The sequence below is a fragment of the Pavona decussata genome, unplaced genomic scaffold (genome assembly GCF_977016875.1).
Source record: "Pavona decussata unplaced genomic scaffold, jaPavDecu1.1 SCAFFOLD_6, whole genome shotgun sequence".
In the NCBI taxonomy this organism is placed as follows: domain Eukaryota; kingdom Metazoa; phylum Cnidaria; class Anthozoa; order Scleractinia; family Agariciidae; genus Pavona; species Pavona decussata.
In genome coordinates, this window is record NW_028145430.1 from 2,497,501 (window position 1) to 2,520,590 (window position 23,090).

Here is a 23,090-nt window from a genome sequence, read left to right on the forward strand (position 1 = left end):
CTGATGATTTGGATTGAAGTCAAATGTCGTGACGTATACAATACGTCAGAACTGACTGAAGAAGAGAAGAAACTCGACACGTATTAAATAAAGTACGAAGCGTATGTGAAGCCCAAATCAAAGTGCTTGCAAGGTACAAATTCCACCAGAAGGTTCAACAAGAGGGTGAGTCATTTCAACAATTTCTCACTAATTTGAAGTTGCTAGTTAAAGATTGTGGCTATGCAAAACCTGATGAAATGGTTCGAGACAATGGTTGTTGGGTTTCATGCTACCAAAACAAGAGAAACGCTTATTCAGAAAGGTTCAGAACTTACTCTAGAAAAGGCAATTGACACTGCTACAGCTGAAGAGATGTCAAAAGCACAATTGAAAACCACGAAAACTGAGAATTCTAGCATTAACAGTGTAAATCAGAAGAAACAAAAAAGCCACCGACAAACAAAGTCTGGCTGAGAGAAATTCATGAGCAAAGATTTTAGTAGATGTGGTTATCAACATGACAAAGGAAAACGCCCTGTACAAGGAAAAAGATGTGCTTAGTGCCAAAAGGTGAACCATTTTGCCAGAGCTAGGAAAGGAATACACTGAAGAGCTTTTTTGTTGGCTGCATCACTTCAGTTAATATACAGTGGAACCTGTATATAACGGTTACCCTTGGGACTTGAAATACAGGTGGCCGCTTGATACAGGATCACTAAAAATACTCACTGGGCGTTGTCTAATGTCAATTTTAATGGCGTATCATACAAAAACACTTCACGCAAGGAAACAATAGGAAAATCAACACTCTTTCAAGAGATCAATACTTTAAACAAAGTTCAGTGCCAACTTGTAACTTACGGTATAATAAACATAACATTGTGTAAAAATTGTCCTCTACTCTTCTACAGTATACAGTGCTGTATTTCTATGACTTACAGTTCACAACAAAATATCTCATTCCGTCATTTCATAGTTGTTACGCTCAATGTTTAATGTCACATGGCTGAAGAACAAGCTAATTAAAGAGGAATTTCTTGCTAAAGAGTGAGGTATATTCAAAACAAACATTTAGTTTTTAGCGTTCGTGTTATGGTACTGTACTTCAGCACATTGCGGACATCTGAAAAGCGTTAATGATATTAAAAGGCCGAGTAACAGCTTACAGTTGCTTTGTACACGTTATTTCTTTATAGTGATGCTAAATCGCATTTTAAACACAATAAAATACCGCATAAAATAACATACGGCTTAGTCTCCATTCAAGGGTGGCCGCTTAATACAGATAAAAATAACAAAGAAAGACAAACATAGGACTGCTACAGGGTGGCCGCGGCCGCTTAATAGAGGTGGCCGCCTAATTCAGGTAACATATACAGTGTTTGTATGAGCGAACAATCGGGACTTTGAAAACTGGCCGCTTAATAGAGGGTGGCCGCTCAATACAGGGCCGTTATATACAGGTTTGACTGTAGTAGATATGGAAGAGTAGTATGAGGTATTAAAGAATTAAAGCAAAACTATCAGTGTCATTGCCTTGTGAAAAAAAAGGTAAAGTTTTCCATTTGAAATGCCACGTGGTTGAGATTAAAGCACCTTCAGTACTCAGTGCCCCAACCTGCAAAGAAATGCGTCTACTTGCTAGAATATATTCAATTCAGCAACATGACATTCCAGAGCGCCCACTGACTTAGACCAAAGCACCCTTGATGAACACCCAGATTTATTTCATGGTTTTGGGTGTCCTCCGGAGAACACACAATCAAAGATACTCTAAGCGTTCCTCCCGTAGTTCATCCTCCAAGGAGTACCATGTACCAGTGTTCCTCAAAGAAAAGATCAAAGACGAACTTGACCTTATGGAGAAAGCAGGCGTAATTGTCAGGCAGACAGAACCTACTGACTGGGTAAACAGTATGGTAGGTGTAGTGAAACCTAACAACATCCGTATTAATTTTGCATACACCCCCGAGATTTGAATGAAGCCAGTAGAAGAGAGTACTTCCTGACAACAATAGAAGAAGTTGTTGCTTGCATGCCTCATGCCAAAGTATTTTCAGTCCTAGATGTCACATTAGGGTACTGGAAGGTGAAAAAGTTAGACGAGGAAGCCCAAAGTTAAGCACTTTCATCAAAACCGTTTAGAAGATATCGCTTTTCGAGGTTGCCGTTTGGAATAAAGTCTGCTCCTGAAGTGTTCTAGAAATGTTGCCTGACCAGTTTGCAGATGTGGAGGGCATAAAAGTGATATTGGATGACCTTTTAATATGGGGAAAAATGATGAGCATGAACCTAGGCTAAAGCAAGTGTTCCAAGCACGAGAAGTCAATCTTAAGTTCAACGCCAAAACATGCCGAATGAGGCAAGGGAAGTCCCCAACGTAGGCCATATCCTAAGTATTCTAAACATAGCTTAAAACAAGATCCTCCTAAGATACGGGCAGTGCAAGATATGACCACCCCAACCCCCCCCCCCCCCCACCCCCCATCCCCTCCTCCTCCCGCCCGAAAAAAACTAAGGAATTTATCATTTGGTGTCTTGGAAAGTTAATGCTCAACATGGCTACAGTAAGAGGACCACTAAGAGAATGACTAGGGAAGAACATTTCCCGGCACTGGGACCAATAGCAAGAATTAAGCTTTCAGAGACTCAAGCGGATGGCCTCGTCCACATTGTTACTTGGATACTATGATTCAAGCCAGCTATTCACCCTATCAGTTTATGCTAGTTTCAAAGGGTTGGGTGCAGCCCTTTTGCAACATGGAAAACTCCTAGCTTTTTATCAAGGGCCCTCACTCCAGCGCAAGAGCGGTATGCACAGATCGAATAGGAAACCCTCGTAATTGTCTATGGAGCACAGAAGTTTCATCAGTTTATCTATGAAAGACCAACACAAGTATAGTCAGAGAATAATCCATTACTATAGTTAATGGGGGTCACCAGATGTTTTCAATAATATGATCACCGGTGCTCATTGTAAGGGAATAAACGACAAATGCAAAGTCAAAACCATCCTACAAGACAATGGTTGTTTGTCATTTTACCGTGCTTTTGCTAGAAGCGGCTCAAAACAAGTAGCCGAGTGGCCGTCCGAGGACTGGGCTCTAATTCTTTGAAAACGTTTTACTTAAAAGCTACCCGTGCGACCCTAAATTCAAAATCCTGCCATTTAAACTTTAGATCAACATAAACGTTCTTACAAGTTAAAACAAAAAAGCTGTAGGAAAGGTTTATTGCATATTAACGCAAATGTCAAAAATGGGAATGTTGAAAATATCTTAAAATCTTAAATGTGGCCACCTGAGGTCCCCCAGGACAGCAGGGGTGAATTGAGAGAGCCCTGGGAACATAATGGTTGTGTTTGTAATGGACGAATGACGACCGATAACCGATCTGGAGTAAACACGGGCGGTGTAAGTCATCAAGAAAAGTGAAAACATGATGAGTAAATTATTCCAGTTGAAATTTTAACCTGTTATTTTTAATTTCGATTATTTAATTTATATTATTTGAGTGAAGTACCTGTAAACTAGCTTGTGGAAGCTAAATGCACATCCACAATTAACAAAGCATTTACCTTTGTTTTTTACATGATAAACGAGCAAGTCAAACTAATTATCAAACTATAATTATCAATCATCCTTAAAACTACAGTAACTTCATTTATCCCTTATCCCTGAAATTATTTTGCCAGTTGTTCCTTATTCCTAAAACCCCAAACAGGGCCTCGTCTGTGTAGTAGTCTAAACGTTTGCTTGAAAATTTTTGACTCGGTTCAGTCAACGTGATGCCAACTCACTAAATGTGGTTAAACGTGTTATTGTTTAATACAAATAAATTCCGTTTTGCCATGGGTCTAGGGTCTGTACTCTGATAATGCACAGAGCACGTCAAAACGTGGTAAGAACATCAGTCGGTGAGTAGCATACTCGCCGACTGATCGGCTAGACTACTCTTGGGAGTAGTCTAGCCGATCTCTTATAGAATTGCTCAAATTCATTCTGGCATGCATTCGTTACTTCAAAAAGACAAAACATCGATTCTCCTGAGAATTGTAATGGGCAGTTAGCAATAAGGTCTATTCTTTGTTCTTAGCACGTGTTGACGTCATCTGTGTGAGTATTTTAGTCAATGATGGATTTTGATTTTGTACAATGATTGATGCTATGATATTTTTATCCTTTTTATTTTTTGTAGGTGATTTTATTAAGGCTATCATTTTTAACTTTTAGTTAATTTAGTTAGACGTCTTGCGTGAGCTCACCCCCTTGCAGGATTAGAATTTTTTTGAATAAAGGTTGTGTGTTATTAGAGTACAGGCCCATGGCAAAATGGAATCTATTTGTTAAATATATTATAAATGTTCAAAGTGGGCATGGTTATTTTATGCACCCCTTCCTACATGCCCCTTCCACCAGTATAAGGTAAACTGGCGACTTGGAAGTAAGTTATCTTATAGAAACAGTAGCGGATCAGCCTAGGGACAACTGTACGAACAATTTCAATGTACAGTTTTTAGACTATTCCGAAGCTAAGAATGAACCCTTGAGTTAGAAACAGAAAAGTATTTCAAAGAAAAAAAAATTCTGTAATAGTTTTCAGGCCAATTTAAACGGTTTCAACATTTGACCAACTTTAGTTCAACAAAAGTTGAACGGATGTTGGATCATGTTGGATCATGTTCAACAAGCTTTCGACATTTTTTACACTTTCAACAATGCTGAACGACCTGTTCAAACACCCACGATATTTGGTTCAACAAAGTGATTTTGCGTTTCCTTTGTTAAAATTTCCTAAAAGCTGGCACAGAGGTTTTAAATTACTTGCTCTAATTAGGGCTCAATTTTGGCAAACGTTTATAAGACAACTTTTTACCCAGTGGAAAAACCACAAATTTGCCCAAAAAGGCAAAGAATCTGCCTTTTCTATCCGCTGTGAAAATTTCAGAAGATTTCGCCAAAGGAAATTGAACAAAAAAGAAAATTAAAATCAAAACCTAATACACTCCTACAAATGCTTGTGTTTGAAGAGTCTTAACTCAAGAGTAAATGGAGAGCAGCAACTTATTAACGTTATCATGTACTGATGAACGTGAACAGTTGCCACCTACAATTTCGTAAAAGAACAAAAATTGATCGGGCCCAACCTTTTCAAATGAAATAAATCTTCAACAGTTTGCACCACTGGATTTAGCAACTTTGTCAGAAGTTAACGCACATTAGTCTCATTTCTCTTGCTGTCTAATCTCGCCATTTAACATCAAAATATTTTATTACCATACGTATATGAATTGATGACTTTATCTTGTAGTTATATGTTAATGATTCGTTGTCAATATTTCTTGCTAGGTGGATGGGCGGTAACCAGTTGCGGGTCTTGCCTGAAGACGTTTTTCAAAACAATACTGAATTAATACAACTGTAAGTAGGATTATTTATAAGCCATAATGAAAATTCAAACGAAATGAATGTTAATCTAATGATTCTCTATTGGGCTCCGACACATTTTGAAACATTCTTTAAATACGGTATTTGAGTCAGATTAGTATCAGAAATATGCAGCAGCTCGCCCTCGTGAACAATATGTGTACAGATGCTATAAGAAAAAAACACCCGTGGTTTGATAGTGTGATTCTCTTTTCCAGCGTCTGAAAAGTTATGACAAAATTCTTGTTAATTTTTCGTTGTTAGGGAGTTGTTTGACAACCAGTTACAGGAGTTGCCTCCAAGGATCACTTATCGAAACACAAAGTTAAATTACCTGTAAGTATACATTTTCCTTCGGTGGTGACAGTGAAATATATGAAATTCATGCATTTGAACTACAGATGACAGAACTAATAAATGAGAGACCATCATAGTTATGTACGCAGCTTAAGCAGCTGCGAAAGAATGCTTGGGAAAAACTCAAGCTTGGATGGGATTCAAATCTATGACCTCGGTCATGCCAGTACTCTCAACTGAGCTATCAAGCCAACTGGGAGCTGGCCCGTCTGTGGTTTCTTAATATACACATAAAGGTGAAGAGATATTCATATATTTGAACAGGTGTTCAAAGAATAAGTCAATACGAGACCATCGCAGTTTTGCTGGGCGCGTTTCTCCTCACTTCTCCATATTAAAGTTGCAAAGAGTTTACTCAGTTTAAAAAGTAACTAACTTCTTGACGTGTCTCGTTGTCAATCTACCTCTTTGATTTCATTTCCCATAACAAATTTGCTGAGTCACAACATAAAATTGCAAATATTCTTTCCACAGTTTAACCGTTCAGCTTTAAGGGCTAAACTAAAATAAAAGATTACAAGTGGAATCTCTATTATCGGGAAAAGATGCAATAGATACTGTACCACCCGAGTTTGGGAAGTCTGTAACTTATCAAAACTTTGTACTTACAAAACTTTGCGTCACGTGCCATGGTCTCGTCTATAGTGATAATTGTTCCACCTTGTAGCATTACTGACAACAGAGCTCGTCAATACAAACCGTCTGAGTGGTCGCGGGGTTAGCGCCAATTGACAACCAGCCTGTAAAAGCAGGTCACACCGAGACTGAGCCAGTATAACAAAGACACTCATCCAAACCTTTCTTGCATCTGACAACATCGAACAATTGTGAATATTTGCAATACAAGCCTGTCAAAAAAGATCAGTACTGAAATTAGATCTGGAACAAATAAAACTCCGCGAAGATTTGAAAAGGCGGGATCAAGAGTTCTTCTTACATGTCGTCACTGAAATCAGCAATGACCATGTGTCAATATAGATTGGCTGAGTTTGTAATAGTCATTGATTTGTATTGATGTCCTGCCTTGTTTATGTTGAATAATGGAATTGGATAATCTGTATATAGACACTTGACATCCTGATTGAAAAGTTTTTTTAGTCTTAAGTTCTAACCAAGCATTTACATTTTTCCAGATATTCTCAATTAATTCAATTTTTTTATTCCCAAGAAAATGAAATGTTAGTGCTCCTGATTCTAAATTAATACCTTTCTATTATTACTTTCTATTCAAATAAAAAGATTATTGAGTTGAAATTCCTAACGTAAACAGTCAGTACAAACAAAACATCATGTGTACCTCGTGGTGGCGTGTTTACCTTTTCTATAGCGGATTGGCGAATGGCTTGGGCTGCCAGACAACTGCGTCTCAACTGCAAATTAGTTTTGTATGTTGATTGCGATACCTTAGCGTGGTCATCGAACTCTTTTCCTGTTGTCTTGGCGAAACCTATGCAAAAATCACCACGTAAAACTCACGTTTGTTAAATAGGCTGGTAATCATTCGTACCCATCCTTTCAAGTAAAATTCTCCATCTTCCGTTGACAGACTCCAAAAGTATTTTAAACAGTCGTCCTTGTATAGAAAATTATTTAATTATAGCATTGCTGAGTTGGTTGACAAAAACAGCTAGTATTCTCCATCCCCTGGTAACATTCAAACACGACAAATGTGATTTCCTTTTTGAGCCAGAATATCGCCATAGCTCGGTTTCAAAACCCGAGCATTAGATACTGCTTGGATAGCCAATCACAGCGTCTATAAACATAACATTTTCTCCAACTACAGCTTGCATGAGTACCCGGTAGCGTTGGTGTCGATCTAAACTACCATAGCATTAACAGGCGTTGCTAGTTGTCTCTGAACTAATCCTGTGTTTATGTATCTCACAATAGAGAGGTTAAGAATGACGTTTACGGCAAACGGCAAACGGAAGAAATGACCACGTGACCATGTTTACTCTATATTTGCCACTCGCTATTTCAGTTTCTCTGTAAAATTGAGTAGTTTTGCATTAGCATCAAAGGTCAGAATTATTTTGCACTATTCTCATTTATGTACTTATTTTTTTTTCTTAAGAAATTATAAGCGCGAATTTGCCGTAAACGCGATCCTTAATCTCTCTAATAACAATTAGGCGTATGAATTAATCCCTATGCGCCACCTTGGCACCAGGGGACAAGTAAAAGTATGAATTAATTCATTCTTCACAATTTTCGTAGGTTCTTGTCCTATAACCAGTTAAAGAACTTGCCTCTTGAAATTTTCCAGCGCAACAAGGGTTTGCTTAAGCTGTAAGTAAAAGCATATTCCGGTGATCATGAACCAAAAGTCTGGTTTAATTGGGACCAGTCTCAATCAGAATGACAAGGAGTGTCTGATTGGAGCCAGTAAATAATTGTAAATGATTATTTTATTGCTAACAGCGGTAACCTAAGGAACATTCAGATAAATACAAAGAACAAAAGGATATCAAATCTTCCAAGCGCAAAGAAAAAGTATGCAATACGCTTTTGAAGCAAGACAACAAGACAATACGCGGTCTTGTGATTTAACCGGATCTTACGTCTGCATTGCCAACACAAAAGGCAAAGCGCAGTTCCATTTTCTCGCCCTTGTGTTAGCAGATGTGGTTGCCATGTTTACGTCTTCGTGTACCTGTGTTTCTGCTTGCATTTGCTTATTTTACACGACTAGTATTATACCCTCAAGGGTTTTTTGTTGAGCACAAACAGATGGTATTTACCACGTTAACTGCATAATTAAATGCGAGGGTAAAAGGTCTTCATTGCTTCTTCATGTTGTCCTGGTTGTTTCTTGTGCATTTTGCAATTGGTTCAGTGAGCACACAAAAACTGAAGACAGTTCTTTCATATATGTTTTCAACAATTTATGGTGTCTATGTTAAAAATGTCTCCATCAATATAAGTAAGAAACCAAAAATAAATGATTGTACAAGAAATTTAGCAGGACCATAGTCCAAAACGGGCTCCTTTTTAGTTAGGAAGAGTGGCAGCTACTGACAGCTATTTGGGTTAAAGAGGGTGTCTTATACAAGGCTTTTGGGTCGTTCGGTGCCAGACAGCTATGCCATACTGATGATGCCGCTATTGGCCGAAACAGCTGTCCATGGCTGTCACCTCCCGGGTGCTAATTAACTTTCAATTTTTTTTCTGCGGGCAGCGCATAAAAATCCAGATGTGTCGTAGCATTCTAAGCGATGAACGTAGCCCCCTCCCCTCCCTCCCCCTCACGCATGGAGAGCTTAGCTCCATTCGATGAGAAAATCCAAGCTCTTAAACCCCATCCAGACCAGGCTTTTTCAAAATCCCCCCCCCCCCCCCCCTCCCCCCACCTGCATAACTTCGCAAGTAAAAAAGCTTTGACAGTGAGACTTGGAGGATAGATAGTACAGTTGAACCTCTCCACAACGGCCACCTTGGGGACTGAAGAAAGTGGCCGTTGTAGAGAGGTGGCCGTTATGGGGGGGTAGGGGTGTAATATGACACCTTTTTTGGGAAGTACAACATGTTTATTGTGCCAAGTTCATGCTTAGCGTAGCCTATAATGGCAATCCAATCTTAAATAATAATACAGATAAAAAACACAATAAAACGTAAATCATGTTTCGAATCAAAATGTTAACAAGACGAAATGAGCAAGGTTCGCAACATTCGCTGTATTATTGTAGACAATTTATGCTTACTGCAGCATATAAATGGAACACAATCAAAATACGTATATCATTAAAATGGATACAGAAACGTAATGTTGGGGACGCACTTTAGTGGCCGTTGCCGTTGTAGAGAGGTTTAGACAAGAGGTAATGTATGGACTGTCCGCCGGGACAAAAAAAAAAGGGGCCGTTGTGGAGAGGTTGCCGTTAGTGGAGGTTCGACCGTACATCCAAAGATGATTCCTTTGAGGTCCACAACAAAAAGTGATGACATTATATGACGCAATGACATCGTGATTGTCAAATGCTGGCTATCTTGCATCTGCCATGTTAAATATCTGGAATTCCCCGTAACTTCGCAAGTATAAAAGCTATGACAATGAGACTTGGAGGATACATAGTACGTCAAAATTTGTCTCCTTTTGAGGTCCCGGTAGTTGTCGCGGGCAGCATTCATAAACGGTGAAATCCATACGCCCCTTCCCCCTCACTGTGCTCGGTTTTATGGGTATTTGACTTACCAAAACTTCAGGCTTTAGAAATAAAGATAATTCAATACAATATGCCTTACCTTGTATCCTTGGTTCAATTCCTGTGTATCCGTGTCGTCTTTAACGCCGTTTCAGAGAGATTCTAAGCTCTCTCTGATATGTAGAGAGGAGAGGAGCTGACAAATTAGGATATCAGATGAAAAAAAATGTTTCAGTTTTTTGTGGTAAATCCCCTTGTTCTGAGTTTAAACTGGCATATCTTAAATGGAAACTTAACTTGCCGCGAGAGGAATCCTTAACTTGGGGGCGAACACGCTTTCCTTGAAGAGCGTTATTTTCTCGTGAGTAGTACCAAATGGCCTGCACTTTTTTGAACGATTTAAATAAGGAAACTCCGGTCATGGAAGATTGTGAGTCATTAACAAGATCAAATAAAGGTGTTCACAGATAACCTTTCCTGAGTCCAGTCGTCAATAAGTACAGTCGGATGAAGTCTAGTCGAAATTACTTAACTAGAAGGCAGTGAATCATTGGTATCCATCTGTCTTGTCAGACCATGGAATTGCGCGCCGGAAGTATCTATTGCTGCGGCTGGAAAGGCCAATTCTTGAATGACAGTCCTTTCCACAGGTGGGGCAGATGAAGGTAGAGTCTTTATGCCCCTTCTACTGTTTCATCTTTCTTCTCCTTGTTTTCTCTTCTTTGTTGGATGTCAGTGTTTCCTCAAAAGTATCAAGGCCATCTTTCACCGCTTCCCTCTTGGCTGATCTGTCTTTGACAACAGTTTCCCAAGAGTTTGTATCGATGTTCATGGATTTCAGGTCGCGTTTACAGATGTCTTTGAATCCCAGTTGCGGTCTGCCACCGGGGCGTTTTCCTTCTGCCAGTTCGCCATACAGAATGTCCTTTGGGATTTGCATTCCTTCATTCTACAAACATGCCCCGGCCATTGCAGGCGTCGCTGTTTTAATAGAGAGTACATGCTTGGCAGATTTGCTCTCTCAAGAACCTCAGTGTTGGGAACGTCTTGCAAGGCGATGTTCAAAATACGTCTGAGGTTGCGCAGGTGGAAGATGTTGAATTTGTGCTCATGACGTAAGTGTGGAGCCCAAGACTTGCTTCCATGCAAAAGTGTGCTCAGCACGCACGTCCTGTATACTTGAATCTTACACCAGAATATATCTCATACCAGTTTGAGTATGCCTCGTTTTTTTATCAACTCGTGACCACGCGATCCACGCTGCTCCAATGAACATTTCTACTCTCCCTAGCGACTTACAGGGAGTGGGCTTTTGTCTCAGTCTCTCACGAATAGACCAAAAACGAGTCTAATAGACTATCTTCCAGTGCACTCAAGACCACGCGATCCACGCGAATCCAGTCAATGGCCAACTGTCGATAAGTTATCGTATCCCCAAAACACAACTAGACTTCCGTAATCTAGTAGACTCAATAATGTGCCACTGGATTGTATTTGTGTGAAATACCAAAGCACAAATATACTTCCAACAATCCGGTGGACTACAAGGACTCTGTTTGTGTGTATGGGACAACCTGAACTTTTCACAGAAGACGTGTTCACCCTGTTATACAAACAAATGAAACAAGCAAGACCTTGTTAGGGGAAAGGAAAGGTACTCTGGTTTGGGCAAAGTTTGAAATTAAATTCGTTCGAATCACCCTGCAGCTTTCACAGAAAAAGAACCAGTAAGGCAAGGTATAACTTTTTTGTATCTTTTCCTTTTTTCGTTTAATTCCTATACCCTTATAATTCGCTGCGCTATTGTACCTTGAGTCGTACACCAGTAGCATGGGCTTTTTGTGATCTATCATGTGCTATATCCTACTCTATGAAGCCTGGTTAAAGACTATAAGGATTAAGAAACAAATGGAGTCGAGTCAATAATTAACATTATTATGTGGCAAGCTTACGACAGCCCCACGACTCGAATTGTTTCGTGTAAATCAAACCTACAAACTCGCTTACGACTGTCGTATGCGTCACAAAAAATGTCGTCGGATTTTAAAACATGTTTTAAAATTATACGACAATCGTAGGTATAGGCATTGTTGAATGACGAGAGTTGTGTGTTACTTTTTTCACGCGAGCAGTGCGCCCTCTAGAAATAGCATGCGACATTCGTAAGCAAAAGGCCTAAAGGGACTGGAGAGAGTGAAGTGACTCCTTTTTTCCCCATTCCCGACTTCTCATTCCTATTTTTATGAAGGAGCCTTTGCGGAGGAGAGGGTTCAAGACCTTTTTTAACCTACGTCAGAACTGTCAACACTGTCAAATCCTCCAAATCATAAATGGTTAATAGGAAAAAAATCCAGCGCTAAAATAAAATTTGAAGGGGGCACCATTCATTTTATAGAGAAAAGGATGTTCTCTAAAAGATATGCCCATGAAGGCAAAACTTTTACTTAGCCAAAAACACGCACATGAGAATCACGCAGGCCTGTCAACACCATTATAGCCGGGTTAAAACTTTTGGAATCCGAATTCCAACTGAAATATGGAAACTGGAATTCATAGATATGGAATCCGGATTGATTTGGAGGACTTGTTTACTTAAAAGTAGGTGGTGGTGAACTGAAAAGCCTTTGCTACTTTGACCACCAAACACATTTTTAATCTGTACTGTAATTATTTTATCTTTTAATCATCTGTAGTAACTATAGTTTTCTTTCTTTGTTAATTTTATGTAAATAGTGTGAAAAAATTAACCTGAACCTGAACCTGAACCGGAAACCAGTCATTGTAATCCAAAATCCACGATGCGGAATCCGGAATCCAAGACCTTTCTGGATTCCATTACATGGGGCGAATACGAACCAAATACCATATCTGGTTTCCAACGAAGTATCCAAAGATAATTAAGTGAGAAATGTTCTTCAGTTAACACATTGAAGGACAAGGACTTAAAAAATCGAGAAAAGTTCTCTTTGCGAAACGTAAGTCGCTTGTTCATGAACACGGTAAAGGTAACAAACCACAAGCTGCCACCACTCGAAGGCTCTAAAGAAGATGCTCTCTTTGAGACAGGAGGATTGAATTTGAATTTCAAATCCGGTTTTGCTGCAGCGAACAGTTTGGTGGCTCTTGCCTCTTCACTTCGGTTTTCGGGCGAGAAACGAAAGCCGAAAGCTGCGCGGGGGAGATGTGCAGCTCCAAGAAGATAAAGATGGCGGAGAAATGCTTGTTTGGCTTGCGGAACGAGGCACGAAGACTCGTCGTAGTCAAGGTCACCGAAGGGCTCTTCAAGCCCAGGTTTACGCTACCAAGGCAGAACGATGTCCAGTGAAGTTCTACAAAACGTTCAAAAGCTACAGACCAGTAGAGATGAACTAACCCAAGTACCCATTTTACTTAGCAGTACGGCATAAAAAAATCTTGCAAGATAATGTTTGGTTACCGTACAAGAAGTCGCCTCTCGGAATGAAATCGGGAAATTCTTGTCCACAGCAGCCCAAAAAGCCGGTCATCAAAGAGAGGGGAAACAAATTACCAATAGTTCTGTGCGTAAAATGTGTATCTCCAGGCTGCTCGATGCTGATATTCCCGAGAACTTTGTTGCCCAGCTCAGTGGCCACAAAAACACGGAAAGTCCACAGTCGTTCAAGTCAAGAAACTCCACTCATCAAAGAAGAATGTCATTAACACTCAGCAGGGCCCGTTCCAGTGGTGAAGAATCGACGGTTTCAAGTGTTCAAGACCTTCAAATGGTCTCGTGTTCTTCCAGTGAAAACGCATTAACCAGCACGGCTGAAGTCTAGCGTGGATCTACTACGCCGCTCCGGTCTTTGCAGGAGCTAACATTAGCTCCATCAGTGGCTACACTTTCCAGATCTTTCATGGAAATGTGAGATTTGTACAGACCGCGAAAAAGCGTCGACTGGTTATTGAAAGAGACGACGATGATTGGCTGTCCACCTTTCTTCTCACAAGAAAGTCAATATTTCTTCCTTGTAAACTTTTTATTTTCAAACTCCACTAATTTCCTGTTTTGTGATTTTTTCCCTTTTGTTAAGTCGGCCGATGCTTGATCTTTTAAGTATAAAATAAAACTTACAAATGTTTTTAGAACTCTCGTTTTAAAATCGTTCTTTTCGTTTTTGTGATATTTGCGTCATTAAAAGCGGGAAAAATCCCTTACATCTTTGACATCACCCCGGAAGTTGACTTGTTTTTAAACAACCGGAAGTGTCCGTTCGGCCAAAGACATGATGCCATATAATAAACTATCTACTGACCCAGCTTGCTTGAGCCGTGCTGGGGAATATTGGCCCTCGGTCGTTTTTGTACGCACCTCAGACCCATATTCCCCAGCACGGCCCTCGCGCTCGTTTAATAAGAGGTTATTCTATTTTTGGTTTATGGACTCAACATTTTAAACTTAATCAAAACAGCAAAAGTTGTTTTATGACAATTAATTGACCATTTCTACTGCAAACTTATCTATTTAAAATTTAAATTAAAAACTCTACCATGATGCATTGCATATTATGGATGATGTGTCTTGTTATTGTCGCAGGCGCTTGAACAACAACAAACTGTTTCGCTTGAACGAAAGTTTGTTTCGTGGTTTGAAAAACTTGGAAGAGCTGTAAGTGTGGTGCCTCTTGGTTCTTTTACAATAAAAAAAAAACTCACAGAGGGTGGTATTCTCTTTTCTAAGTTAACTATAAAATTTGTATCAGTTTAAATTATTAAGTGGAGACCCCTGATGAATGTGTGTGTGGCTACGTACTATGTACAAGTCTGATCACGAGGAAATTTCATCAATTGACCAAGAAACATTATCCAGAGATCATGGGACGAATTTCTCGTCCATCCAGCTCCTGCATGTGTGGTTTTGAAAGTTTCAAAAGAGAGGATCAATGAAAAATGCTAGAACTATTTAAAACGATCGCCACTTCCTGTTTTCAATGCGCTTTGATATACGGCGTCCTGATGTCCTTGTCCAACCTCTTCCAATGAGGCATACCCTTAATTGCGAAATTTCATTTAATGAAAGCTTTGACGATGAAACTTGATAGCTCTGTAGTAAACGAAGAAATGTCACATTATATGACAGGGGCGAGGTTAGGCTCATCCTGTTCACCAACCTATAGGCCTTAACATCCCTAATTTCTATTAATCAATATTACTGCACTTGTTTCTGTTTAAAATCACAGATGGTTACATGAAAACGAAATAACTAGGTTGGCTTCAAATCAATTCGCGGACTTAGTCAACTTAACTGAGCTGTAAGTACCGTGATTGAAATGATGATAGGGGCTTTGTGTCCCAGCCGAATTGGCCGTAATATAATCAAGTGGATCTTATATATCCTATACGTCAGCTTCTCCTGGCGACTGTTCTAAAAGAAACAAACAAATTTCTCAGTCTACTTTAAAATTTCAGTGGAGAACTATATTATAAACGCCTTTTGGCGCGGTATTCAAAGGTAGCTTTAATTTCGCTCAAGAACACAGCTATCACTTGATGTAACGAACTCAGAAAACAAAACTGTTTTAAGCTCACTTTGATACCTTTACGCTTTCACCTTGACTACTGTCTCAAGTTCCAAACTGAGGCTAGGACGTCATTCCGAGTTATGACATGGATTTATGAGCTACTTTGAACTGATGCATGACGGTATTGCCGAATCTGTGGTAGCTCAGCCTTAAGACATAAGTGATGTGTAATGACTTCATCGATTATTGATCTTGTTCTGTGTTTGAAATAAGTTGATGACATCGTACGACAAACCACTGAACTATAGCAATTTAGCAAGCTGGTGCAACCAGGGAGTTACTCCTGAAAACGTCACTGACGAAATCACATTTATAACTTTCAGAAAAAAAAAATGATTGTTTGATGACGATGGTTGGCTGTGATTGGTGCATTTCGATTCCCATTGCTCCTGCGAGAAGTTGTTTCCTCGGCGGTCAGCTGTTGTACCATTCTCCTGTCGTGTTTCTTGACCGTGGGCATCCACGCTTCGGGAATTTCAATTCCGCTGTCCCTAGCCTGTTGATGTCATTGGGGTGAAGCCTTATGTGGGTAGCTTCTTTGACCCTACGAGAGTACCAATGAGAGTCTCGATCAATAAACGTTACCTCGTTCCAATTAATACGACTCGGCATTGATCGAGATCAACTCTCACTTGTACACCTGGTATCTCGCCGGAGCAAGCAGTCGAAACGTCTTAATATGCATCTTAAAGTGACTACATTGTGAGACAAACGATAATACACTTAATATTAGCATTCTTCAACTCGACAGAGTTATTGTTAGGACTAGTTACTTCCCATTTATTTTTTTATTTATTATTATTTCTTTTTAATGAGCCGTTGGCAGTTTGTTACCTTGGCAATTTTCCTTGTATTTTCTCATGAGTCCCACAAAACATAATTGTTCTGTGTTTCAGGGACTTGTCTGATAACGAATTGAGGCACTTGCCGTCAGGGGTTTTTGCTAACCTAACAAAACTTAAAAGGCTGTAAGTAGGAGTCTGGTTAGTTATAAAAGCCAGTCGAGGTAAAAGGTCTAGCTTTACTCTCGCAGCTTGTCAAATTGTGTCCTTCGGTTTCACATTTTCTCCCACTGTATTTTGGAATTTCAAACGAACAGTTTGGCTTGGCCTTAAGGTATTATAAGCTTTGAAACAATGGACAGTGTAAATCTCGCCCTTTGCAAACAACAACAAACTAGAGGAGGTCGTGATTTACTGATTACATTATTCGCAAGATACACAACAAAAAATAGCCAAGCGCCTATGGACGAATTATCTTTTCTGAGCCAATCCATATATATGACACAAGCTTAGGAGATGCATAATCAGAGGCAATACAACATCATGAGCATCACAAAACGCATCATGCGTCTCTAGTATAAAAGAACCAAGCGCAAATCAGTGATCGTTTAAACAAAATGAGGTTGCCGCGGCAGACAGGATATTTCTAATCATTCCAAATGTTGTTTAGTAATTACAACTGTTTGATTAACCTTTCATCGTTTCAATTTACTTTGTAGGTTTTTAGCAAAAAATCAACTCAAGGATTTGCCTCCAGATGCCTTCCATGGCCTGGTTAAACTTCAGGCACTGTAAGTCTGAGGTTCTGAGGTTCTTGTTTGTGCATGTGGACAGTATATTTTCAATTTTCATATTTAAAGCCAGGTTGAGACGTTCTCTTTCGCGAAGAAACTGTAGAATTGTTCTTGATATCATACCTCCCCTTGACTGATCAATAACCTTCCTTTCTCCTCGCCACATTTTTAATAGACGCCACGTAACACACAAATGAAATGCATTGCATGATACTTGCGGTCGCCGGATCATTTACGTCAAGGTTGAAGTTGCAATTTTTAAAACCGTAGTTCCAGGTTGCTGTCAGCTTTGGTCGTTTACTTGCTACAGCTTGGAATATGTAGTTTTCTTCATTGTCATCACATCTTGTAAAGGTGTTCTCTTAAAATCTCTGGAATAGAGCTTTGATTCAAATGATCATCTCGCGTTCTTTACAGTAGCCATTTAGAGTATTGAAATTTAAGCAACCATTCCAGTTATGTATTTTTGTCTCCACGTTCTTTATCGCTGATATCTGGGCATCTACTTTTGCAAAAGATACCACCACGCCTTGCTCTTAATTTCTATTCACGATGCGAGGTGCATCATGTCGCCCAACCTCATCTGCTAACAACCAAAGCAGAATTTTAATCGTGGGAACATAGGAAGGCTCAGTCCGAATATGTTGCTATTAGCTACTATTAAGAAATTAATGAAATAATAATTTATAAGCAGGATTACATAAACGCATTACTAAATGTGTAGTTCTTTCTACTCTGTTATTGCCACAGAAAGATGGATATGAACAAGTTGAAGAAGCTCCATCCAAATCAGTTTCAGGGTTTGGTGGAGTTATACGATCTGTAAGTTTATCCCTATAGAACAAATAATCCGTCGTTTATCTTGGAATTACCTCCGTTTAAACTGATAATAAATTATTGCGGTTTGTTCCTGTACGTAAATTGGCTTAATCATAAACAATTTCGGTCATTAGATACTATAAATGTTGTAACAAGACTGCAATCAATGATCGGAATTAGAGTCCGTTTACTTGTAAACAACCGCTCATCAATCACCTTTATCACCTTTATAAAGGGCTATTGTATTGGAACTATTTAAGTTATTCTCATTCTGATTTAGGGAAGAGAATATGCTGACCAAAAATTTTCAAGAGAGAGAAACTGTCTTCGAACTGATTCAAATACCCACCAAACCTAATTAAAACTGCACTGAAACACAAGTAAATCAATTTAGTTTCATTACGTGATAAAAATAGGTATATATTGCGTACATTTGGGAAGTGCTGTGTACGCGCTGCGGACTCACAATCACTCACTCACTCTTACATGCCTGACGACATGGCACTACCCACAAAAATAGAGCCATAAGGACGTGGTTGCTTATGTGCGAATCCTGGTTGTTGTTTAGGGCTTGAATGTTTTGTCTTTTTTTTGTTGTTGTTGTTTGAATTTTTTATGTTTCGTGGACATCAACACAAACATGCGCGTTTTGTGGTTGTAGGATTTAACAATAATTGAGGATTTCCACAGAAATGAATGCAGTTCTTTACTTTTTTTGATCGCTTCTTCTGCTTCTCAGGAGCCAGTACAACGAGCAGTGAGACTAAAGTTAATATTACTTTTGTTTTTCATTGCTTTTCAAGCTATTTGAATGAGAACGACATTGAAGACTTTCCTGAAGAGATTTTTAAGGGACTGAAGAATCTATTGTCTGTGTAAGCAAGGAATTATATTCTTCAATTCTTTTGTATTCAGGTAGTCCATCTTGTTGAAAACATACAATCAGTCGACAACAATTGCAGTGGTTTCCTATTAGTATTAGAAATTGTCAACAGTTGATTATTTCTAAGTATGAAAAGTTCTTTCTACTGTATTTTAACCATCAATATTTGAAATTTTTTTCAATGTTAAACGTGGTTTCTGCAATGCATTATCCCAACTGATATGTTTTAAAAGCCTTGGAGTACATCTTTTACACTTTTGAAACCACAAAACCAGTAAACAACTGTAAATCTGTTTCCTGATCTGAAATGATCATGAGTTTGCCTGTGAGGATTTAAGTTAGGTTACTAGATTTCAGATAGCAGTTTACCGTGAACAACCCAGTATAACAAAGCCCTATTAATTTTGGCCTTTTTGGACTAATTGGAGGGAGGATTGGAGAGCAGTTTGGCAACGGCATGGGCGGTGGTAACCGGGTCAAGCAGGGAGATTCATTGCAAAGCAAACTAGATCACCATGGTAACTGCATCACTGACGCATGTGCAGCTGTAGCAGAACTGATCAAAAATACTAAAGAAAATGCCTGCCAAAATTTTGCGTTTATTTGAATGTCACGTTTGGGGTTTTGACAGACACTTAACTGAATCAGTCTTAGGTCAATTCAAGTTTGTTTCTCAGTAATCACTCAAATTCTTAGCCATTTATCAGCGATCAGTTAATTTTGTGCGCTCCTGTGATCTCAAATGATTTTGAAAATTGTTCAGTTCTCACCTATCAGGTAAATTCGGACCCTCTGTATTGGAAGCACCTTAAATTGGACCGATCGAAGTAGAAAAGGAGCTAACAAGATTAAGGCACATTGGGCTAGTTTTATTCATTACTGACTGGTGGTTATTTCTTGTAGAAACATGCATTACAACTTCATAAGAAATATTTCGATGGAGCACTTTAAAGACTGCCCACGCCTGAAGTTTTTGTAAGTATAAAACTGGTTAAGTACAGTATAATAAAGTGAATCCGTCTCCTCGGAAAGTCTGTCTACGATCACTTTTTTTTTCGCTTTTTTTTTAATTGACGAATATTACCTCTAATGCAACATGCTTTAGTAAATGTATTTATTTCATACATACTGAGATTTACGGATAGAATTGATCTGTTGAAAACCCGGTTCGGAAATTCTCGCAGCCATTGGCAACAGCGAAAGGACTTTCCCACACGTGAGAAATCCGTTTCGTCCAATCAGAAAGCGGCTGTCAAAACTCATCAACATTTTCAATGAACGAATGAACGTAGTTGCTTTGGCATAGCTTTGTCGATTGCGCTAGCTTTTCTACGGCTCTAAATTTCTCGCTGGCCGGGATTTCGGCTTTTTCGCAGGACATTTCTAGACGAGTTTAAAACATTCTGATAAACAACTACTGATGGCTGAATGTTCTGGCACTAGTGGCTGAATGTTCTGGTAGTAGGTTCAAACCTTTGGATAAACCCATCCGGAGCTCGTGCGTAAACACCGTACGCGCGCACTTTCCATGAAGTAATCTATATATTATTTACATGAAAGCACACAAGAAGAAGTACAAAATTTTAAAAACCTAAACTTTGTAACAAAATAGTCTAGTATACAGTATTTCTGTATATTCCTATCTTTATACCCATGTATGCATAACTTGTTGTACTTGTATTTGTTAAAAAAAAAAAATAACAAGGACAATATTATATATGCTAGCAGTAATTTGTTTCTCTTTTCAATTAAAGGTTCATGCATTATAACTTGTTGATTGAGCTTCCTGAGGGATTTTTCAAGAATATGAAAGATTTATGGAGAGTGTAAGATGCTTTTATATAACCATTGAGTTTAATTACTACATGTAACACTGCTGGTTGCAGGCTCCAAGATTGATGAAATGGCAAAGAGAAAATCCACGCTAAAATATAAGTGGTAGTGGAAAGCTACTCCCACACCCCTTTTAGCGTTTTTTCTTTTTCTTTCTTTTTCGCTTGTGCATCCCCATGCATGGTTTAAGAGCTTGGAACAGACATGCAGGCATGTACTAAACAAGTTACAACCTCAACGTGACATGATTTTTATTTTACAAGTTAACATGAATTCCTTTCATGACAACGATCTGCACTGTGAGCTGCAATAGTAGTGTAATGATCTGTCACAGGGTAAAAAACATTGTTCAATGCAATAGTTGATTAGTTTAAAATACTGTTTGAGATTTTTTTGGACAACGACATCTGAAAAAGTGACGTTGTATTGAACGCAGGGAGGGAAGGGACGGGGGAGAAGACTTGAAAATTGTGCAAACCGCAATTGCTTGAAAGAACTAGCTGGGAACGCTTCGTTTTCAACTTCAAGAATAGTGGTAAAAAAAGAGGAAGTCTAATTATCGAGAAGACGAAAATCACCATTCTGTGTGGCTTCCGAGTAACATTTCTCACATTTTAAACACTCCTTTCTTGCACGCGATGCAATTCCAAGACAAATCAAAACATTTTTGGAATGTTTCTGTCAAAATCACAAAATATTCTTCTGACATAGGCAATTCAGTGAACCTCATCGGAGGATCCGCAATGGACATTTTTGAAAAAGTCGTTTAGTTTTGAGGATGAGAAAACCGCGGAAGTGGGGGAAGAGTTGTTTCTAGTATTAAATTAAACACCAAGTTTACAGCTTGTAGAACTTCTCGATAATGTGGTGTTAACCTCTATATTTTGTGGATTGCAGGAGTCTCGATACAAACCTGATGTGTTGTCATTTGGATAAAGAGGACGCCGACTGTGAATATGCCTTCAATGACAACTTTGCAAACTGCGAGAGCATGTTTCGCAATGCAGCGCCAAGAAGGACTATCTGGGCTGTTGGAGTGTTGTCCCTGCTCGGTGCTGGGCTTGTTATGTACTGGCGTCTTAAACTTAAGGAGAAGAAGGAAAAGAACATCGTGCAGAACAACATGCTTATGCATCTGGCTATTTCAGATTCTCTTATGGGAGTGTATCTCATGACCGTGGGTATAAAGGATCAGTTGTGGAAAGGGGTCTACTACTTACATGACTATGCATGGCGCTCCAGTTGGCCTTGTCAGGTCACGGGGGCCATATCCATCATGTCCAGCGAGGTGTCCGTCATGTTACTCGCCCTCATCTCTGCAGACAGGGTGAAAAATATTGTCTTTCCTTACAAAGGAAGGTCACTTTCCCGTAACAAGGGGCATGCATTATGCCTCATCATCTGGGCTATCGGTGCTCTCATTGCCTTTTTCCCGATGTTTGGCATTCGCTATTTTGAAGATCCCAAAAGCTTTACCCACTATTATGGCAGATCTGTAATGTGCTTGCCACTGCACCTTTCCGCCGATTTCCCTATGGGCTGGGAATACTCTGTCGGTGTCTTTGTGGTCTTGAATTTGGTTCTGTTCGCTTTCATTGTTGTTGCATATTCCCTGATTCTTATCAAAACCTACAGCTCAAGCTTGCGCTTGGCTCGCCAAGGTACTGCAAGAGAGAGACGAGCCAGATCCCAAACAGCCAAATTCAAGAGAGAAACATCCCTGGCCAAGCGTGTGTTCTTTATTATCCTTACCGATGCTCTGTGCTGGATCCCCGTGATAGTTATTGGCTTAAAGTCTATTTTAGAGACGGCATTCACCACTCCAGGAGACATCACCGTCTGGATTGCTGTGTTTGTGCTGCCATTAAACTCAGTAATCAATCCTCTGCTTTACACATTCTCCACCCCTCAGGTACAGTTCAAGTTCTTTTTAGCATTTTTCTATTGCATTGGGGAGTTGCAATACCGTTTCTTTAGTTTGTCGTTTTCCTTAATCAATCAAAACTAAAAACTCATATAGATGGCAAATACTTGCGACAGAGGAAGCCGAACACTTGAAGTTCACCCTACATCATAGTTAGTTCCAATTTATGTTATCCTAGCTGTGTTTTAGTGATCTAACTAATTGTCGTTTTGTTGGGAAGGTTGGTGGCTCACATGTAGAGCAAATCAACTTTTTCTCTGGCCACTCAGGAGTATAAATGTCAATTAGTAGATAAACCTGGCAAAATGTTCGGACGGGGTGGGTGTATTATCGCATTCATAATTTGAAAGTTTTCCACGAGTGTGCGTTTGATATAAAATATCCAACATTCGCGAGTGGTGTAACATTTTTAATAAAAATCACCAGAAAATATTGCTGGATCTTGCTGATTACACTTTACAGGAAGCACACACTAATTAATGGCCGCGATTTTTTCGGGTATGATATAATCAAACAACAGAGTATTTCTGTTGAGACTATCTGCTGATTGTTGCCCGGCGGAAATTTGATTTTCTTAAAACAAATATTAGCTCGTAAGGTGAAGC

General features: G+C 39.3%; 1 protein-coding gene across 3 annotated transcripts in view; it reads left to right on the top strand.

The window, feature by feature from the left end:
• LOC146489148 (uncharacterized) overlaps positions 1 to 23,090 on the top strand; it is a 265,653-nt gene that overhangs the window by 89,463 nt on the left and 153,100 nt on the right. For all 3 annotated transcript variants that reach the window (XM_085106569.1, XM_085106560.1, XM_085106577.1), the window contains exons 10-21: positions 5,331 to 5,402; positions 5,673 to 5,744; positions 7,986 to 8,057; positions 14,466 to 14,537; positions 15,109 to 15,180; positions 16,347 to 16,418; positions 16,952 to 17,023; positions 17,777 to 17,848; positions 18,649 to 18,720; positions 19,632 to 19,703; positions 20,483 to 20,554; positions 21,459 to 22,473. In XM_085106569.1, coding sequence (XP_084962695.1) covers positions 5,331 to 5,402; positions 5,673 to 5,744; positions 7,986 to 8,057; positions 14,466 to 14,537; positions 15,109 to 15,180; positions 16,347 to 16,418; positions 16,952 to 17,023; positions 17,777 to 17,848; positions 18,649 to 18,720; positions 19,632 to 19,703; positions 20,483 to 20,554; positions 21,459 to 22,473 — 1,807 coding nt within the window. The remainder of the gene's footprint in view (positions 1 to 5,330; positions 5,403 to 5,672; positions 5,745 to 7,985; positions 8,058 to 14,465; positions 14,538 to 15,108; positions 15,181 to 16,346; positions 16,419 to 16,951; positions 17,024 to 17,776; positions 17,849 to 18,648; positions 18,721 to 19,631; positions 19,704 to 20,482; positions 20,555 to 21,458; positions 22,474 to 23,090) is intronic.